A 17,380-nucleotide genomic window follows, 5' to 3' on the forward strand; every position below is an offset into this window, starting at 1 on the left:
ACCCAGTGTAGCAGTAAGAACTCAGTGTAGCAGTAAGAACCCAGTGTAGCAGTAAGAACCAGTGTAGCAGTAAGAACCCAGTGTAGCAGTAAGAGCCAAGTGTAGCAGTAAGAACTCAGTGTAGCAGTAAGAACTCAGTGTAGCAGTAAGAACTCAGTGTAGCAGTAAGAACACAGTGTAGCAGTAAGAAACCAGTGTAGCAGTAAGAACTAAGTGTAGCAGTAACAACTCAGTGTAGCAGTAAGCAGTGTAGCAGTAGGAAAACACTGTGTAGCAGTAAGAACTCAGCGTAGCAGTAAGCGGTGTAGCAGTAAGAACTCAGTGTAGCAGTAAGAACTCAGCGTAGCAGTAAGCAGTGTAGCAGTAAGAACTCAGTGTAGCAGTAAGAACTCAGTGTCAGTGTAGCAGTAAGCAGTGTAGCAGTAAGAACTCAGCGTAGCAGTAAGCAGTGTAGCAGTAAGAACCCAGTGTAGCAGTGTAGCAGTAAGCAGTGTAGCAGTAAGAACTCAGTGTAGCAGTAAGAACCCAGTGTAGCAGTAAGAAACCAGTGCAGCAGTAAGAACTCAGTGTAGCAGTAAGAACTCAGTGTAGCAGTAAGAACCCAGTGTAGCAGTAAGAAACCAGTGTAGCAGTAAGATCCCAGTGTAGCAGTAAGAACCCAGTGTAGCAGTAGGAACCCAGTGTAGCAGTAAGAACTCAGTGTAGCAGTAAGAACCCAGTGTAGCAGTAAGAACCCAGTGTAGCAGTAAGAACTCAGTGTAGCAGTAGGAGCCCAGCGTAGCAGTAAGAACTCAGCGTAGCAGTAAGCAGTGTATTAGTAAGATCCCAGTGTAGCAGTAAGAACCCAGTGTAGCATTAGGAACCCAGTATAGCAGTAAGAACTCAGTTTAGCAGTAAGAACTTAGTGTAGCCGTAAGAACTCAGTGTAGCAGTAAGCAGTGTAGCAGTAAGAACCCAGTGTAGCAGTAAGAACCCAGTGTAGCAGTAAGAACCCAGTGTAGCAGTAAGAACTCAGTGTAGCAGTAAGAACCCAGTGTAGCAGTAAGAACCCAGTGTAGCAGTAAGAACCCAGTGTAGCAGTAAGAACTCAGTGTAGCAGTAAGAACTCAGTGTAGCAGTAAGAACTCAGTGTAGCAGTAAGAACCCAGTGTAGCAGTAAGAAACCAGTGTAGCAGTAAGAACTAAGTGTAGCAGTAAGAACTCAGTGTAGCAGTAAGCAGTGTAGCAGTAGGAAACACTGTGTAGCAGTAAGAACTCAGCGTAGCAGTAAGCGGTGTAGCAGTAAGAACTCAGTGTAGCAGTAAGAACTCAGCGTAGCAGTAAGCAGTGTAGCAGTAAGAACTCAGTGTAGCAGTAAGAACTCAGTGTAGCAGTGTAGCAGTAAGCAGTGTAGCAGTAAGAACTCAGCGTAGCAGTAAGCAGTGTAGCAGTAAGAACCCAGTGTAGCAGTAAGAACCCAGTGTAGCAGTGTAGCAGTAAGCAGTGTAGCAGTAAGAACTCAGTGTAGCAGTAAGAACCCAGTGTAGCAGTAAGAAACCAGTGTAGCAGTAAGAACTCAGTGTAGCAGTAAGAACCCAGTGTAGCAGTAAGAAACCAGTGTAGCATTAAGAACTCAGTGTAGCAGTAAGAACTCAGTGTAGCAGTAAGCAGTGTAGCAGTAGGAAAACACTGTGTAGCAGTAAGAACTCAGCGTAGCAGTAAGCATTGTAGCAGTAAGAACTCAGTGTAGCAGTAAGAACTCAGTGTAGCAGTGTATTAGTAAGCAGTGTAGCAGTAAGAACCCAGTGTAGCAGTAAGCAGTGTAGCAGTAAGAACCCAGTGTAGCAGTAAGAGCCCAGTGTAGCAGTAAGAACTCAGTGTAGCAGTAGGAAAACACTGTGTAGCAGTAAGAACTCAGCGTATCAGTAAGCGGTGTAGCAGTAAGAACTCAGTGTAGCAGTAAGAACTCAGCGTAGCAGTAAGCAGTGTAGCAGTAAGAACTCAGTGTAGCAGTAAGAACTCAGTGTAGCAGTGTAGCAGTAAGCAGTGTAGCAGTAAGAACTCAGCGTAGCAGTAAGCAGTGTAGCAGTAAGAACCCAGTGTAGCAGTGTAGCAGTAAGCAGTGTAGCAGTAAGAACTCAGTGTAGCAGTAAGAACCCAGTGTAGCAGTAAGAAACCAGTGCAGCAGTAAGAACTCAGTGTAGCAGTAAGAACTCAGTGTAGCAGTAAGTACCCAGTGTAGCAGTAAGAAACCAGTGTAGCAGTAAGATCCCAGTGTAGCAGTAAGAACCCAGTGTAGCAGTAGGAACCCAGTGTAGCAGTAAGAACTCAGTGTAGCAGTAAGAACCCAGTGTAGCAGTAAGAACCCAGTGTAGCAGTAAGAACTCAGTGTAGCAGTAGGAACCCAGCGTAGCAGTAAGAACTCAGCGTAGCAGTAAGCAGTGTATTAGTAAGATCCCAGTGTAGCAGTAAGAACCCAGTGTAGCATTAGGAACCCAGTATAGCAGTAAGAACTCAGTTTAGCAGTAAGAACTTAGTGTAGCCGTAAGAACTCAGTGTAGCAGTAAGCAGTGTAGCAGTAAGAACCCAGTGTAGCAGTTAGAACCCAGTGTAGCAGTAAGAACCCAGTGTAACAGTAAGAACTCAGTGTAGCAGTAAGAACCCAGTGTAGCAGTAAGAACCCAGTGTAGCAGTAAGAACCCAGTGTAGCAGTAAGAACTCAGTGTAGCAGTAAGAACTCAGTGTAGCAGTAAGAACTCAGTGTAGCAGTAAGAACCCAGTGTAGCAGTAAGAAACCAGTGTAGCAGTAAGAACTAAGTGTAGCAGTAAGAACTCAGTGTAGCAGTAAGCAGTGTAGCAGTAGGAAACACTGTGTAGCAGTAAGAACTCAGCGTAGCAGTAAGCGGTGTAGCAGTAAGAACTCAGTGTAGCAGTAAGAACTCAGCGTAGCAGTAAGCAGTGTAGCAGTAAGAACTCAGTGTAGCAGTAAGAACTCAGTGTAGCAGTGTAGCAGTAAGCAGTGTAGCAGTAAGAACTCAGCGTAGCAGTAAGCAGTGTAGCAGTAAGAACCCAGTGTAGCAGTAAGAACCCAGTGTAGCAGTGTAGCAGTAAGCAGTGTAGCAGTAAGAACTCAGTGTAGCAGTAAGAACCCAGTGTAGCAGTAAGAAACCAGTGTAGCAGTAAGAACTCAGTGTAGCAGTAAGAACCCAGTGTAGCAGTAAGAAACCAGTGTAGCATTAAGAACTCAGTGTAGCAGTAAGAACTCAGTGTAGCAGTAAGCAGTGTAGCAGTAGGAAAACACTGTGTAGCAGTAAGAACTCAGCGTAGCAGTAAGCATTGTAGCAGTAAGAAATCAGTGTAGCAGTAAGAAATCAGTGTAGCAGTGTATTAGTAAGCAGTGTAGCAGTAAGAACCCAGTGTAGCAGTAAGCAGTGTAGCAGTAAGAACCCAGTGTAGCAGTAAGAGCCCAGTGTAGCAGTAAGAACTCAGTGTAGCAGTAGGAACCCAGCGTAGCAGTAAGAACTCAGCGTAGCAGTAAGCAGTGTATTAGTAAGATCCCAGTGTAGCAGTAAGAACCCAGTGTAGCATTAGGAACCCAGTATAGCAGTAAGAACTCAGTTTAGCAGTAAGAACTTAGTGTAGCCGTAAGAACTCAGTGTAGCAGTAAGCAGTGTAGCAGTAAGAACCCAGTGTAGCAGTAAGAACCCAGTGTAGCATTAAGAACTCAGTGTAGCAGTAAGAACTCAGTGTAGCAGTAAGCAGTGTAGCAGTAGGAAAACACTGTGTAGCAGTAAGAACTCAGCGTAGCAGTAAGCATTGTAGCAGTAAGAACTCAGTGTAGCAGTAAGAACTCAGTGTAGCAGTGTATTAGTAAGCAGTGTAGCAGTAAGAACCCAGTGTAGCAGTAAGCAGTGTAGCAGTAAGAACCCAGTGTAGCAGTAAGAGCCCAGTGTAGCAGTAAGAACCCAGCGTAGCAGTAAGAACTCAGCGTAGCAGTAAGCAGTGTAGCAGTAAGATCCCAGTGTAGCAGTAAGAACCCAGTGTAGCATTAGGAACCCAGTGTAGCAGTAATAACTCAGTGTAGCAGTAAGAACCCAGTGTAGCAGTAAGAACCCAGTGTAGCAGTAAGAACCCAGTGTAGCAGTAAGAACTCAGTGTAGCAGTAAGAACCCAGTGTAGCAGTAAGAACCCAGTGTAGCAGTAAGAACCCAGTGTAGCAGTAAGAACTCAGTGTAGCAGTAGGAACCCAGCGTAGCAGTAAGAACTCAGCGTAGCAGTAAGCAGTGTAGCAGTAAGATCCCAGTGTAGCAGTAAGAACCCAGTGTAGCAGTAGGAACCCAGTATAGCAGTAAGAACTCAGTGTAGCAGTAAGAACCCAGTGTAGCAGTAGGAACCCAGTATAGCAGTAAGAACTCAGTGTAGCAGTAAGAACTCAGTGTAGCCGTAAGAACTCAGTGTAGCAGTAAGCAGTGTAGCAGTAAGAACCCAGTGTAGCAGTAAGAACTAAGTGTAGCAGTAAGAACCCAGTGTAGCAGTAATAACCCAGTATAGCAGTAAGAACCCAGTGTAGCAGTAAGAACTCAGAGTAGCATTAAGAACTCAGTGTAGCAGTAAGAACCCAGTGAAGCAGTAAGAAACCAGTGTAGCAGTAAGAACTCAGTGTAGCAGTAAGAACTCAGTGTAGCAGTAAGAACCCAGTGTAGCAGTAAGAAACCAGTGTAGCAGTAAGAACTCAGTGTAGCAGTAAGAACTCAGTGTAGCAGTAAGCAGTGTAGCAGTAGGAAAAACACTGTGTAGCAGTAAGAACTCAGCGTAGCAGTAAGCAGTGTAGCAGTAAGAACTCATTGTAGCAGTAAGAACTCAGCGTAGCAGTAAGCAGTGTAGCAGTAAGAACTCAGTGTAGCAGTAAGAACTCAGTGTAGCAGTGTAGCAGTAAGCAGTGTAGCAGTAAGAACTCAGCATAGCAGTAAGCAGTGTAGCAGTAAGAACCCAGTGTAGCAGTAAGAACCCAGTGTAGCAGTGTAGCAGTAAGCAGTGTAGCAGTAAGAACTCAGTGTAGCAGTAAGAGCCCAGTGTAGCAGTAAGAAACCAGTGTAGCAGTAAGAACTCAGTGTAGCAGTAAGAACTCAGTGCAGCAGTAAGCAGTGTAGCAGTAGGAAAACACTGTGTAGCAGTAAGAACTCAATGTAGCAGTAAGCAGTGTAGCAGTAAGATCTCAGTGTAGCAGTAAGAACTCAGTGTAGCAGTGTAGCATTAAGCAGTGTAGCAGTAAGAACCCAGTGTAGCAGTAAGAACCCAGTGTAGCAGTAAGAACCCAGTGTAGCAGTAAGAGCCCAGTGTAGCAGTAAGAATTCAGTGTAGCATTAAGAACTCAGTATAGTGTAAAATAACTCAGTGTAGCAGTAAGATCCCTGTGTAGCAGTAAGAACTCGGTGTAGCAGTAAGAACCCAGTGTAGCAGTAAGAAACCAGTGTAGCAGTAAGCAGTGTAGCAGTAGGAAAACACTGTGTAGCAGTAAGAACTCAGCGTAGCAGTATGCAGTGTAGCAGTAAGAACTCATTGTAGCAGTAAGAACTCAGTGTAGCAGTAAGAACCCAGTGTAGCAGTAAGAACTCAGTGTAGCAGTAAGAACACAGTGTAGCAGTAGGAACCCAGTGTAGCAGTAAGAACTCAGTGTAGCAGTAAGAACTCAGTGTAGCAGTAAGAACTCAGTGTAGCAGTAAGAACCCAGTGTAGCAGTAAGAACTCAGTGTAGCAGTAAGAACCCAGTGTAGCAGTAAGAACCCAGTGTAGCAGTAAGAACCCAGTGTAGCAGTAAGAACTCAGTGTAGCAGTAGGAACCCAGCGTAGCAGTAAGAACTCAGCGTAGCAGTAAGCAGTGTAGCAGTAAGATCCCAGTGTAGCAGTAAGATCCCAGTGTAGCAGTAGGAACCCAGTATAGCAGTAAGAACTCAGTGTAGCAGTAAGAACAGTGTAGCAGTAAGAACTCAGTGTAGCCGTAAGAACTCAGTGTAGCAGTAAGCAGTGTAGCAGTAAGAACCCAGTGTAGCAGTAAGAACTCAGTGTAGCAGTAAGAACCCAGTGTATTAGTAAGAACCCAGTGTAGCAGTAAGAACCCAGTGTAGCAGTAAGAACTCAGTGTAGCAGTAAGAACCCAGTGTAGCAGTAAGAACCCAGTGTAGCAGTAAGAACTCAGTGTAGCAGTAAGAACTCAGTGTAGCAGTAAGAACCCAGTGTAGCAGTAAGATCCCAGTGTAGCAGTAAGAACCCAGTGTAGCAATAAGAACCCAGTGTAGCAGTAAGAACTCAGTGTAGCAGTAATAACTCAGTGTAGCCGTAAGAACTCAGTGTAGCAGTAAGCAGTGTAGCAGTAAGAACCCAGTGTAGCAGTAAGAACTCAGTGTAGCAGGAAGAACCCAGTGTAGCAGTAATAACCCAGTGTAGCAGTAAGAACCCAGTGTAGCAGTAAGAACTCAGTGTAGCAGTAAGAACCCAGTGAAGCAGTAAGAACCCAGCGTAGCAGTAAGAACCCAGCGTAGCAGTAAGAGCCCAGCGTAGCAGTAAGAACCCAGTGTAGCAGTAAGAAATCAGTGTAGCAGTAAGAACCCAGTGTAGCAGTAATAACTCAGTGTAGCAGTAAGAACTCAGTGTAGCAGTAAGAACTCAGTGTAGCAGTAAGCAGTGTAGCAGTAAGCTCTCAGTGTAGCAGTAAGAACTCAGTGTAGCAGTAAGAACCCAATGTAGCAGTAAGAACCCAGTGTAGCAGTAAGAACCCAGCGTAGCAGTAAGAGCCCAGCGTAGCAGTAAGAACCCAGTGTAGCAGTAAGAACTCAGTGTAGCAGTAAGAACTCAGTGTAGCAGTAAGAACTCAGTGTAGCAGTAAGCAGTGTAGCAGTAAGCTCTCAGTGTAGCAGTAAGAACTCAGTGTAGCAGTAAGAACCCAGTGTAGCATTAAGAACCCAGTGTGGCAGTAAGAACCCAGTGTAGCAGTAAGAACCCAGTGTAGCAGTAAGAACTCAGTGTAGCAGTAAGCAGTGTAGCAGTAAGAACTCAGTGTAGCAGTAAGAACTCAGTGTAGCAGTAAGAACTCAGTGTAGCAGTAAGAACCCAGTGTAGCAGTAAGAACCCAGTGTAGCAGTAAGAGCCCAGTGTAGCAGTAAGAACTCAGTGTAGCAGTAAGAACTCAGTGTAGCAGTAAGAACCCAGTGTAGCAGTAAGAACCCAGTGTAGCAGTAAGAACCCAGTGTAGCAGTAAGAACTCAGTGTAGCAGTAAGAACTCAGTGTAGCAGTAAGAACCCAGTGAAGCAGTAAGAACCCAGTGTAGCAGTAAGAACCCAGCGTAGCAGTAAGAGCCCAGCGTAGCAGTAAGAGCCCAGTGTAGCAGTAAGAACTCAGTGTAGCAGTAAGAACTCAGTGTAGCAGTAAGAACTCAGTGTAGCAGTAAGAACTCAGTGTAGCAGTAAGCTCTCAGTGTAGCAGTAAGAACTCAGTGTAGCAGTAAGAACCCAGTGTAGCAGTAAGAACCCAGTGTAGCAGTAAGAACTCAGTGTAGCAGTAAGAACCCAGTGTAGCAGTAAGAACTCAGTGTAGCAGTAAGCAGTGTAGCAGAAAGAACTCAGTGTATCAGTAAGAACTCAGTGTAGCAGTAAGCAGTGTAGCAGTAAGAACCCAGTGTAGCAGTAAGAACTCAGTCTAGCAGTAAGAACTCAGTGTAGCAGTAAGAACTCAGTGTAGCAGTAAGAACTCAGTGTAGCAGTAAGAACTCAGTGTATCAGTAAGAACTCAGTGTAGCAGTAAGCAGTGTAGCAGTAAGAACCCAGTCTAGCAGTAAGAACTCAGTGTAGCAGTAAGAACTCAGTGTAGCAGTAAGAACTCAGTGTAGCAGTAAGAACTCAGCGTAGCAGTAAATACCAAGTGTATCAGTAAGGGAGCTGTCTCCCACCTGTGCACTAGGACTAGTTTACATCACACAGACTCAGGATTAGGACTAGGCTACATCACACAGACTCAGGATTAGGACTAGGCTACATCACACAGACTCAGGATTAGGACTAGTTTACATCACACAGACTCAGGATTAGGACTAGGCTACATCACACAGACTCAGGATTAGGACTAGGCTATATCACAGAGATTCAGGATTAGGACTAGGCTACATCACACAGACTCAGGATTAGGACTAGGCTACATCACACAGACTCAGGATTAGGACTAGGCTACATCACACAGACTCAGGATTAGGACTAGGCTATATCACAGAGATTCAGGATTAGGACTAGGCTACATCACACAGACTCAGGATTAGGACTAGGCTACATCACACAGACTCATGATTAGGACTAGGCTATATCACAGAGATTCAGGATTAGGACTAGGCTACATCACACAGACCCCGGATTAGGACTAGGCTACATCACACAGACCCAGGATTAGGACTAGGCTACATCACATAGACCCCGGATTAGGACTAGGCTACATCACACAGACTCAGGATTAGGGCTAGGCTACATCACACAGACCCCAGATTAGGACTAGGCTACATCACACAGACCCAGGATTAGGACTAGGCTACATCACACAGACCCAGGATTAGGACTAGGCTACATCACACAGACTCAGGATTAGGACTAGGCTACATCACACAGACTCAGGATTAGGACTAGGCTACATCACACAGACCCCGGATTAGGACTAGGCTACATCACACAGACTCAGGATTAGGACTAGGCTACATCACACAGACTCAGGATTAGGACTAGGCTACATCACACAGACCCCGGATTAGGACTAGGCTACATCACACAGACTCAGGATTAGGGTTGGGCTACAATACACAGACTCAGGATTAGTACTAGGCTACATCACACAGACTCAGGATTAGGACTAGGCTATATCACAGAGATTCAGGATTAGTACTAGGCTACATCACACAGACTCAGAGCCATTGTTCTGATCTCAAGCAGCAGAATTAGGAGTCAAGGCTCTACTCTACTCTGGTATGACCAGTGACAGCCTCAGCCATTGTAATATACAGTAATGGTTGGTGACAAGTATACTTAGTAGGCCCATTGGACTGAAATGTACAATAATGTTTTAAAGCAGAAAATATCCATTCCTTTAGAACTGTCATGCATTACTGTGGCTCACTGATGCTAGTTCTTAGAATCCCTCCCTGTATGACTCATTGGTTTTAAAAAAATGGGAGAAGGCAGGCTACATTAGGAGAACGCTGTGGGAGAAGGCTGGCTAAAATGGGAGAACTCTGTGGGAGAAGGCAGGCTAAGGTGGGTGGGAGAAATCTTTGGGAGAAGGCAGGCTAAGGTGGGAGAACTCTGCCAAATTGTCTCCTCTAGTGGCCATGTTCTCAGGGCTGGGATGAATTGTAATTATGCACACAGCTTCTTCATCCCCCGGAGATGCTGTACTGATTGGCCCATCAATCAGCCTGTCAAATGGGCTGAATAGTGGTGTCATCCAGAGCCTGGCCCAGTCCTTAGCCCCATGCCCAGGAGGCCTGCCTGCCTGCCTGCCTGCCTGCCTGCCTGCCTGCCTGCCTGCCTGCCTGCCCACCTGCCTGACTGCCTGCTTGCCTGCCTGCCTGCCTGCTTGCCTGCCCACCTGCCTGCCTGGCTGCCCACCTGCCTGCCTGCCTGCCCACCTGCCTGCCTGCCTGCCCACCTGCCTGGCTGCCTGCCTGCCCACCTGCCTGCCTGCCTGCCTGCCTGCCCACCTGCCTGCCTGCCCGCCTGCCTGCCTGCCTGCCTGCCTGCCTGCCTGCCTGCCCGCCCGCCTGCCTGCCTGCCTATAAACCCCCTTATAAAGCCTGGAGAGTTCTGCCTCCATCTCTCTCTAACACTGCTGTCTCTTATTGATTTTCTCTCCCTGTAACAGGGTTCAGCTGATCTGTTCCTGGGTCTAATCTTCTCATGCTGTCTATTCCAGGGATGCGTGGCGTTGTTTTTCATTGTCAGACACAGGGGTGACCAGGGTTAAACAGCGCGATGAATGGGGATGAGATGTACAAGGCAGAAAATCCAGTGGTGTAAAGTACTTAAGTAAAAAAACTTTTACTCAATTAGTATTTTACTGGCTGACTTTCACTTTTACTTGAGTCATTTTCTATTAAGGTTATCTTTACTTTTACTCAAGTATGACAATTTGGTACTTTTTCCACCACTGATGAAATCATGTCAAATTAATTTGGGTCAAGCAACAAATGACATACCAGACTTAAAGAAAAACTGGCAAAGAAAGTCTCTTTAATTTAGACTTTCTTTGATTTAGCCTAAATTTGATTTAGCCTCTCTTTCTCTCTCGTTCCGTGTTAACACAGAGACACTGTGGCATGCTGCTGAGAGAGAGACACCCATGCCCAGGCTACCCTGGTTGCATCCCAAATGATGCCCTATTCCCTATGTAGTGCCTGGTCAAAAGTAGTGCACTACATAGGGAATAGTGTGCCATTCTCTGGTCAAAAGTAGTGCACTACATAGGGAATAGTGTGCCATTCTTTGGTCAAAAGTAGTGCACTACATAGGGAATAATGTGCCATTCTCTGGTCAAAAGTAGTGCACTACATAGGAAATAGTGTGCCATTCTCTGGTCAAAAGTAGTGCACTACATAGGGAATAGTGTGCCATTCTCTGGTCAAAAGTAGTGCACTATATAGGGAATAGTGTGCCATTCTCTGGTCAAAAGTAGTGCACTACATAGGGAATAATGTGCCATTCTCTGGTCAAAAGTAGTGCACTACATAGGAAATAGTGTGCCATTCTCTGGTCAAAAGTAGTGCACTACATAGGGAATAATGTGCCATTCTCTGGTCAAAAGTAGTGCACTACATAGGAAATAGTGTGCCATTCTCTGGTCAAAAGTAGTGCACTACATAGGGAATAGTGTGCCATTCTCTGGTCAAAAGTAGTGCACTACATAGGGAATAGTGTGCCATTCTCTGGTCAAAAGTAGTGCACTACATAGGGAATAGTGTGCCATTCTCTGGTCAAAAGTACTGCACTACATAGGGAATAGTGTGCCATTCTCTGGTCAAAAGTACTGCACTACATAGGGAATAGTGTGCCATTGTCATAAGGTGCTGAAGGTGGGTGTGGTGTAGGAATCAGGCACAGGACGCAGAGGCTCAGTTCAAAGGCTTTAGTGCAAAATTCACACAAACAAAAGCACAATAAGCCTGAAGGCGAATACCAGGCGCACACAGGCGACAAAATAAACTGCGCACAAAACATGTGCGAAGAAACCACTCCAAACACTGGAGGGAAAAATGTAGCTCCAACACGTAACAGAGGCGCAATCACACACAAACACAGACACACACAACGAGAACTAAATAGAACACTAACGAGGACTAACTAGACACAGGTGTACAACATTAAGACCAAACCAAACGAACATGAAACATAGATCGGTGGCAGCTAGTACTCCGGGGACGACGACCGCCGAAGCCTGCCCGAACCAGGAGGAGGAGCAGCCTCGGCCGAAACCGTGACAGTACCCCCCCTTGAGCCGTGCGCCGACCCCGGCCTCGGGGACGACCAGGAGGACGCGGAGCAGGGCGCGCGGGATGGTCCCGGTGGAACTCAGACAGGAGAGATGGGTCTAGGATGTCCCTCCGCGGCACCCAGCACCGCTCCTCCGGGCCGTACCCCTCCCACTCCACGAGATACTGGAGACCCCCCATCCGGCGTCTGGAGTCCAAGATGGACCGAACGGTGTACGCCGGAGCCCCCTCGATGTCCAATGGGGGGCGGAGGAGTCTCTCCTATCTCATTGTCCTGGAGTGGACCAGCTACCACCGGCCTGAGAAGAGACACATGGAACGAGGGGTTAATATTCTTATATTCAACAGGTAGATGTAACTTATAACACACCTCGTTCAATCTTCTCAGGACTTTAAAGGGGCCCCACAAACCGCCGACCCAGCTTCCGGCAGGGCAGGCGGAGGGGTAGGTTTCTGGTAGAGAGCCAGACTCGATCTCCGGGTGCGTACACCGGCCCCTCACTGCGGTGGAGATCGGCGCTCGCCTTGTGACGACGGACGGCCCGCTGCAGGTGGACGTGGGCAGCGTTCCACGTCTCTTCCGAGCGCCTCATGCAATCATCCACCGCAGGGGCCTCGATCTGGCTCTGCTGCCACGGTGCCAGAACCGGCTGGTAACCTAATACACATTGGAAAGGGGTTAGGTTGGTAGAGGAGTGGCGGAGAGAATTCTGGGCCATCTCGGCCCAGGGAATGTAACGCGCCCACTCCTCAGGCCGGTCCTGGCAATAAGACCTCAGAAACCTACCCACATCCTGGTTGACACGTTCTACCTGCCCGTTACTCTCCGGGTGGTACCCCGAGGTAAGGCTAACCGAGACCCCCAAACGCTCCATAAACGCTCTCCACACCCGGGAGGTAAACTGGGGGCCTCGATCAGACACTATATCCTCGGGGACCCCGTAATGCCGGAAGACGTGGGTAAATAGGGCCTCAGCAGTCTGTAGGGCAGTAGGAAGACCCGACATAGGGAGAAGACGACAGGCCTTAGAGAAACGGTCCACAACGACCAGGATGGTGGTATTCCCCTGAGAGAGGGGAAGGTGTGTTACAAAATCCACCGAGAGGTGGGACCATGGTCGTTGTGGAACGGGTAGGGGCTGTAACTTACCCCTGGGCAGATGTCGGGGCGCCTTACACTGGGCACACACCGAGCAGGAGGAGACATAAACCCTCACATCCCTAGCCAAAGTGGGCCACCAGTATTTAGTGCTAAGGCAATGCACTGTCCGGCCGATACCCGGATGTCCAGAGGAGGGTGACGTGTGAGCCCAGTAAATGAGTCGATCCCGAATCTCGAGCGGAACGTACTTCCGACCCTCAGGACACTGTGGAGGGCTGGGGTCGTGCACTAACGCTCGCTCGATTTCGGAATCGACCTCCCACACCACCGGTGCCACAAGGAACGACTCCGGTAGTATGGGAGTGGGCTCAACGGACCTCTCCTCCGTGTCATACCGCCGGGACAGCGCATCTGCCTTACCATTCTGGGAACCAGGGATGTACGTGATTTTAAATACGAACCTGGTGAGAAACATACTCCATCGAGCCTGGCGAGGGTTCAGTCTCCTCGCTGCCCGGATGTACTCCAGGTTCCGATGGTCAGTCAAAATGAGGAAAGGGTGTTGAGCCCCCTCAAGCCAATGCCTCCACACCTTAAGGGCTTGAACTACAGCTAACAGCTCCCTGTCCCCAACGTCATAGTTACGCTCCGCCGGGCTGAGCTTCTTAGAGTAAAAAGCACAGGGGCGGAGTTTAGGTGGCGTGCCGGACCGTTGAGAGAGAACGGCCCTATACCAGCCTCAGACGCGTCTACCTCAACCTGAAAGGGTAATGCGGGATCTGGATGCGCCAGCACCGAGCCGATGTAAACAGGTCCTTCAGTCTCCTAAAGGCCCTGTCCGCATCGGCTGACCACTGCAGTCGCACCGGACCCCCCTTCAGAAGGGACGTGATGGGAGCTGCCACCTGTCCAAAACCCCGGATAAACCTCCGGTAGTAATTCGCAAAGCCCAAAAACTGCTGCACCTCTTTTACAGTAGTTGGGGTTTGCCAACTACGCACAGCGGACACACGATCCACCTCCATTCTCACCCCTGACGCGGACAACCGATAACCCAAAAAGGAGACCGACTCCTGGAAAAACAGACATTTCTCTGCCTTGACATATAGGTCGTGCTCCAACAGCCTCCTCAATACACGACGCACCAGGGTTATATGCTCGGCTCGGGTAGACGAGTACACCAGAATGTCATCAATGTACACGACCACCCCTTGTCCCTGCATATCCCGGAATATCTCATCTACGAAGGATTGGAAGACTGATGGAGCATTCATCAACCCATATGGCATGACGAGATATTCGAAATGACCTGACATGGTACTAAACGCTGTCTTCCATTCGTCACCCTCCCTAATGCGCACCAAGTTATACGCGCTCCTGAGATCCAGTTTTGTGAAAAACCGCGCTCCATGCAATGACTCCGTCATGGTCGCAATCAGAGGGAGTGGATAACTGTATTTCACAGTAATCTGATTGAGACCACGGTAATCAATGCACGGGCGCAACCCTCCATCCTTCTTTTTCACAAAAAAGAAACTCGAGGAGGCGGGAGAAGTGGAGGGCCGAATGTATCCCTGTCTCAAAGATTCGGCTATATAAGTCTCCATAGCTTTTCTCTCCTCTTGAGACAAAGGATACACATGGCTCCGTGGGAGCGCTGCTCCTGCCTGGAGATCAATCGCACAATCCCCCTGTCTATGAGGAGGCAACTGCGTCGCCCTAGTTTTGCTAAACACGAGAGCTAAATCCCCATATTCAGGCGGAATGTGCAGTGCGGGCACTTGGTTTGGACTCTCCACCGAAGTCGCCCCCACGGAAACACCCAGACATCGCCCCTCGCACTGAGCAGACCACCCATCGAGAGCCCTCTGTTGCCACGAAATAGCAGGGTTGTGGGTGCTTAACCAGGGAATCCCCAGCACCACTGGGTACGCAGGAGAGTCGATCAGATACAGCTGTATAGTCTCCTCATGACCCCCCTGCGCACACATCCGAAGTGGCGCTGTGATCTCCCTGATCAACCCCGACCCCAACGGACGGCTATCTAAGGCATGAACGGGAAAAGGTTTGTGAACAGGTAGGAGAGGGATCCCTAACTCAAAACAAAACTTCCGATCAACAAAATTCCCAGCTGCGCCTGAATCTACGAGCGCCTTATGCTGGGAATGAGGTGCAACCTGTGGAAAACACACAGGTATACAAAAGTGCGCAACAGAAAGCTCTGGGTAAGTGGGACGTCTACTCACCTGGGAGGCCCCCCCAGTGCGTGGCCTGTTGTCTTCTCCCCCGGAGAACCCTCCCCAGCACCTGGCCGCAGTGTGCCCTCCACGACCGCACTTGGTGCAGGAGACAGGCCCCCTCGGGCTCCTCCTACTCTGTTCTCTAGCGCCGGCACCCCCGAGCTCCATAGGGCTCGGCTCGGAGGCGCCGGAGGGCGGAATGGACGGACTCCCCTCGGGACGTCCACGGGTGGCCAGCAGGGTGTCCAGACGGATGGACATATCGACCAACTGGTCGAATGTAAGATGGGTATCCCTGCAGGCCAACTCACGTTGAACGTCCTCTCGTAGGTTACATCGAAAATGGTCGATGAGAGCCCCTCATTCCACCCTGCATCAGCCGCTAGAGTCCGGTACTCTAGAGCGAACGCCTGCGCGCTCCTCCTCCCCTGTCTCAACTGGACTAGACGCTCCCCCGCCGCTTTGCCCTCAGGTGGATGGTCGAACACGGCCTTGAAGCGGCGGGAGAACTCTGCGTAGGTCACGGTGTTGGCGTCCATTCTCCTCCACTCGGCGTTAGCCCACTCCAACGCCTTGCCCGTGAGACAGGAGATGAGGGCGGAAACGCTCTCGTATCCCGAGGGCACCGGGTGTACAGTGGCCAGGTAGAGCTCCACCTGCAGGAGGAACCCCTGACACCCGGCAGCTGTTCCGTCATACGCCCTCGGGAGCGAGAGCCGAATCCCCCTGGGTTCCGAACCTAGGACTGGTGGACCGACCGATGGGGTGGGCAGGATAGGTGGAGGTGTGGGTACCCGGCTGGCCTCCCATCGGTGCAAGGTGTAGATTACCTCCTGTAGAGCGGTCTCCAGTTGTCGAATCTGGCCATCTTGTCCACGGATATGCTCCTCGAGCGACACAGGCGTCTCTGCCGATCCTGCTGATTCCATTATGGTGTGTGATTCTGTCATAAGGTGCTGAAGGTGGGTGTGGTGTAGGAATCAGGCGCAGGACGCAGAGGCTCAGTTCAAAGGCTTTAGTGCAAAATTCACACAAACAAAAGCACAATAAGCCTGAAGGCGAATACCAGGCGCACACAGGCGACAAAATAAACTGCGCACAAAACATGTGCGAAGAAACCACTCCAAACACTGGAGGGAAAAATGTAGCTCCAACACGTAACAGAGGCGCAATCACACACAAACACAGACACACACAACGAGAACTAAATAGAACACTAACGAGGACTAACTAGACACAGGTGTACAACATTAAGACCAAACCAAACGAACATGAAACATAGATCGGTGGCAGCTAGTACTCCGGGGACGACGACCGCCGAAGCCTGCCCGAACCAGGAGGAGGAGCAGCCTCGGCCGAAACCGTGACAGCCATTCTCTGGTCAAAAGTACTGCACTACATAGGGAATAGTGTGCCACTTGGTACAAAGCCCTCGTGTCACCTCTGACCCACTTCTCGCTTTCTCTTATTCCTCTCTGCACATTTTAAATAATTGACCCCCTGATTTACTTCTTTGCCCTTTCCAAACACAATTCTGTCCCATCGCATATTCAATGTTAGGAGAAAAACAAAGGCGACGAGCCTCAGACACTGGTTTTGCCAGCCAGCCCTGTGTGATGCGGAGAGACTGTTCTGAATTCTACTCTGGTAATTGGTAGATTTAGCATGTGGCCAGATGATCTCACACGCCCAGCTTTGCTCTCCTCTGCCGGTCACGTGTAGCAGGGCCGTGAGAGCAAGGCCAGCCGTGGGGCTTACATAGGCTTTAGATTGGGTGAGGCTAATGCTAGATGCCGATGGGATGCAGCCCCCTGTGTACGATGGACCCCAAAGAGCAGTGTTCATGCTAGAGCCAGCTGCCATTATGAACCTAATGGAATACAGACTGGACTCTACTGTTTCATTTCTCAGGGTTGTTGTCTTTGTCATCCTCATCACATGACACCAAATGCAGTGTAATATTGACCATGAGTACTTCTTCATTAAAGATGACTGACTGTCCCTTCTCATCGTCGTGCTCCCTGCCTGTTCTGTGTTCTTCAGACAACATCTGGGACGACCCGAGCCTTGATCTGGACTCTGACCTGCCGTCAGGGTGGCGCACCATCCGGGACAGCACCGGCACCTACTACTGGCACGTGGCCACTGGCACCACCCAATGGCAGCACCCGTCCTACAGCGCCGAGGAGGACCAGAACTCCATCAATGGCATCGCTGCCACGGACATCAAGGTTAGGGCTTCAACGTCTAAATGAAGTTCAGTCTCACTGTTTGACTATGGCTGCTTTATACTGAATGTGGTTCCATCAGACAGGAAGGATCACACCTCTAATAATGACCCATGTCCTCTTTTCCAGAGCCTGGAGGCTGGGGGCAGACGTGGATCAAGGGCAAGGCTGACAGAGAGTCCAGTGGCCTCCATAAATGACAGGTACTCCTTGAAAATCCTCTGCAGACCCAAACCAACACTCATTCACCTGTGCAAGCACTGTAGCCTTGTTACTGGCTTAGGCTCTCCATGGTGGAGTAATGAGTACTTTTCA

General features: G+C 49.1%; 1 protein-coding gene across 2 annotated transcripts in view; it reads left to right on the forward strand.

Moving 5' to 3' along the window:
* The window catches only part of LOC121541960 (amyloid-beta A4 precursor protein-binding family B member 3-like), a 42,891-nt gene that overhangs the window by 14,988 nt on the left and 10,523 nt on the right, over positions 1-17,380 (forward strand). For both annotated transcript variants that reach the window (XM_041851371.2, XM_041851372.2), the window contains exons 2-3: positions 16,881-17,068; positions 17,195-17,268. In XM_041851371.2, coding sequence (XP_041707305.1) covers positions 16,881-17,068; positions 17,195-17,268 — 262 coding nt within the window. The remainder of the gene's footprint in view (positions 1-16,880; positions 17,069-17,194; positions 17,269-17,380) is intronic.

This window comes from Coregonus clupeaformis, unplaced genomic scaffold (genome assembly GCF_020615455.1).
Source record: "Coregonus clupeaformis isolate EN_2021a unplaced genomic scaffold, ASM2061545v1 scaf0199, whole genome shotgun sequence".
Classification (NCBI taxonomy): domain Eukaryota; kingdom Metazoa; phylum Chordata; class Actinopteri; order Salmoniformes; family Salmonidae; genus Coregonus; species Coregonus clupeaformis.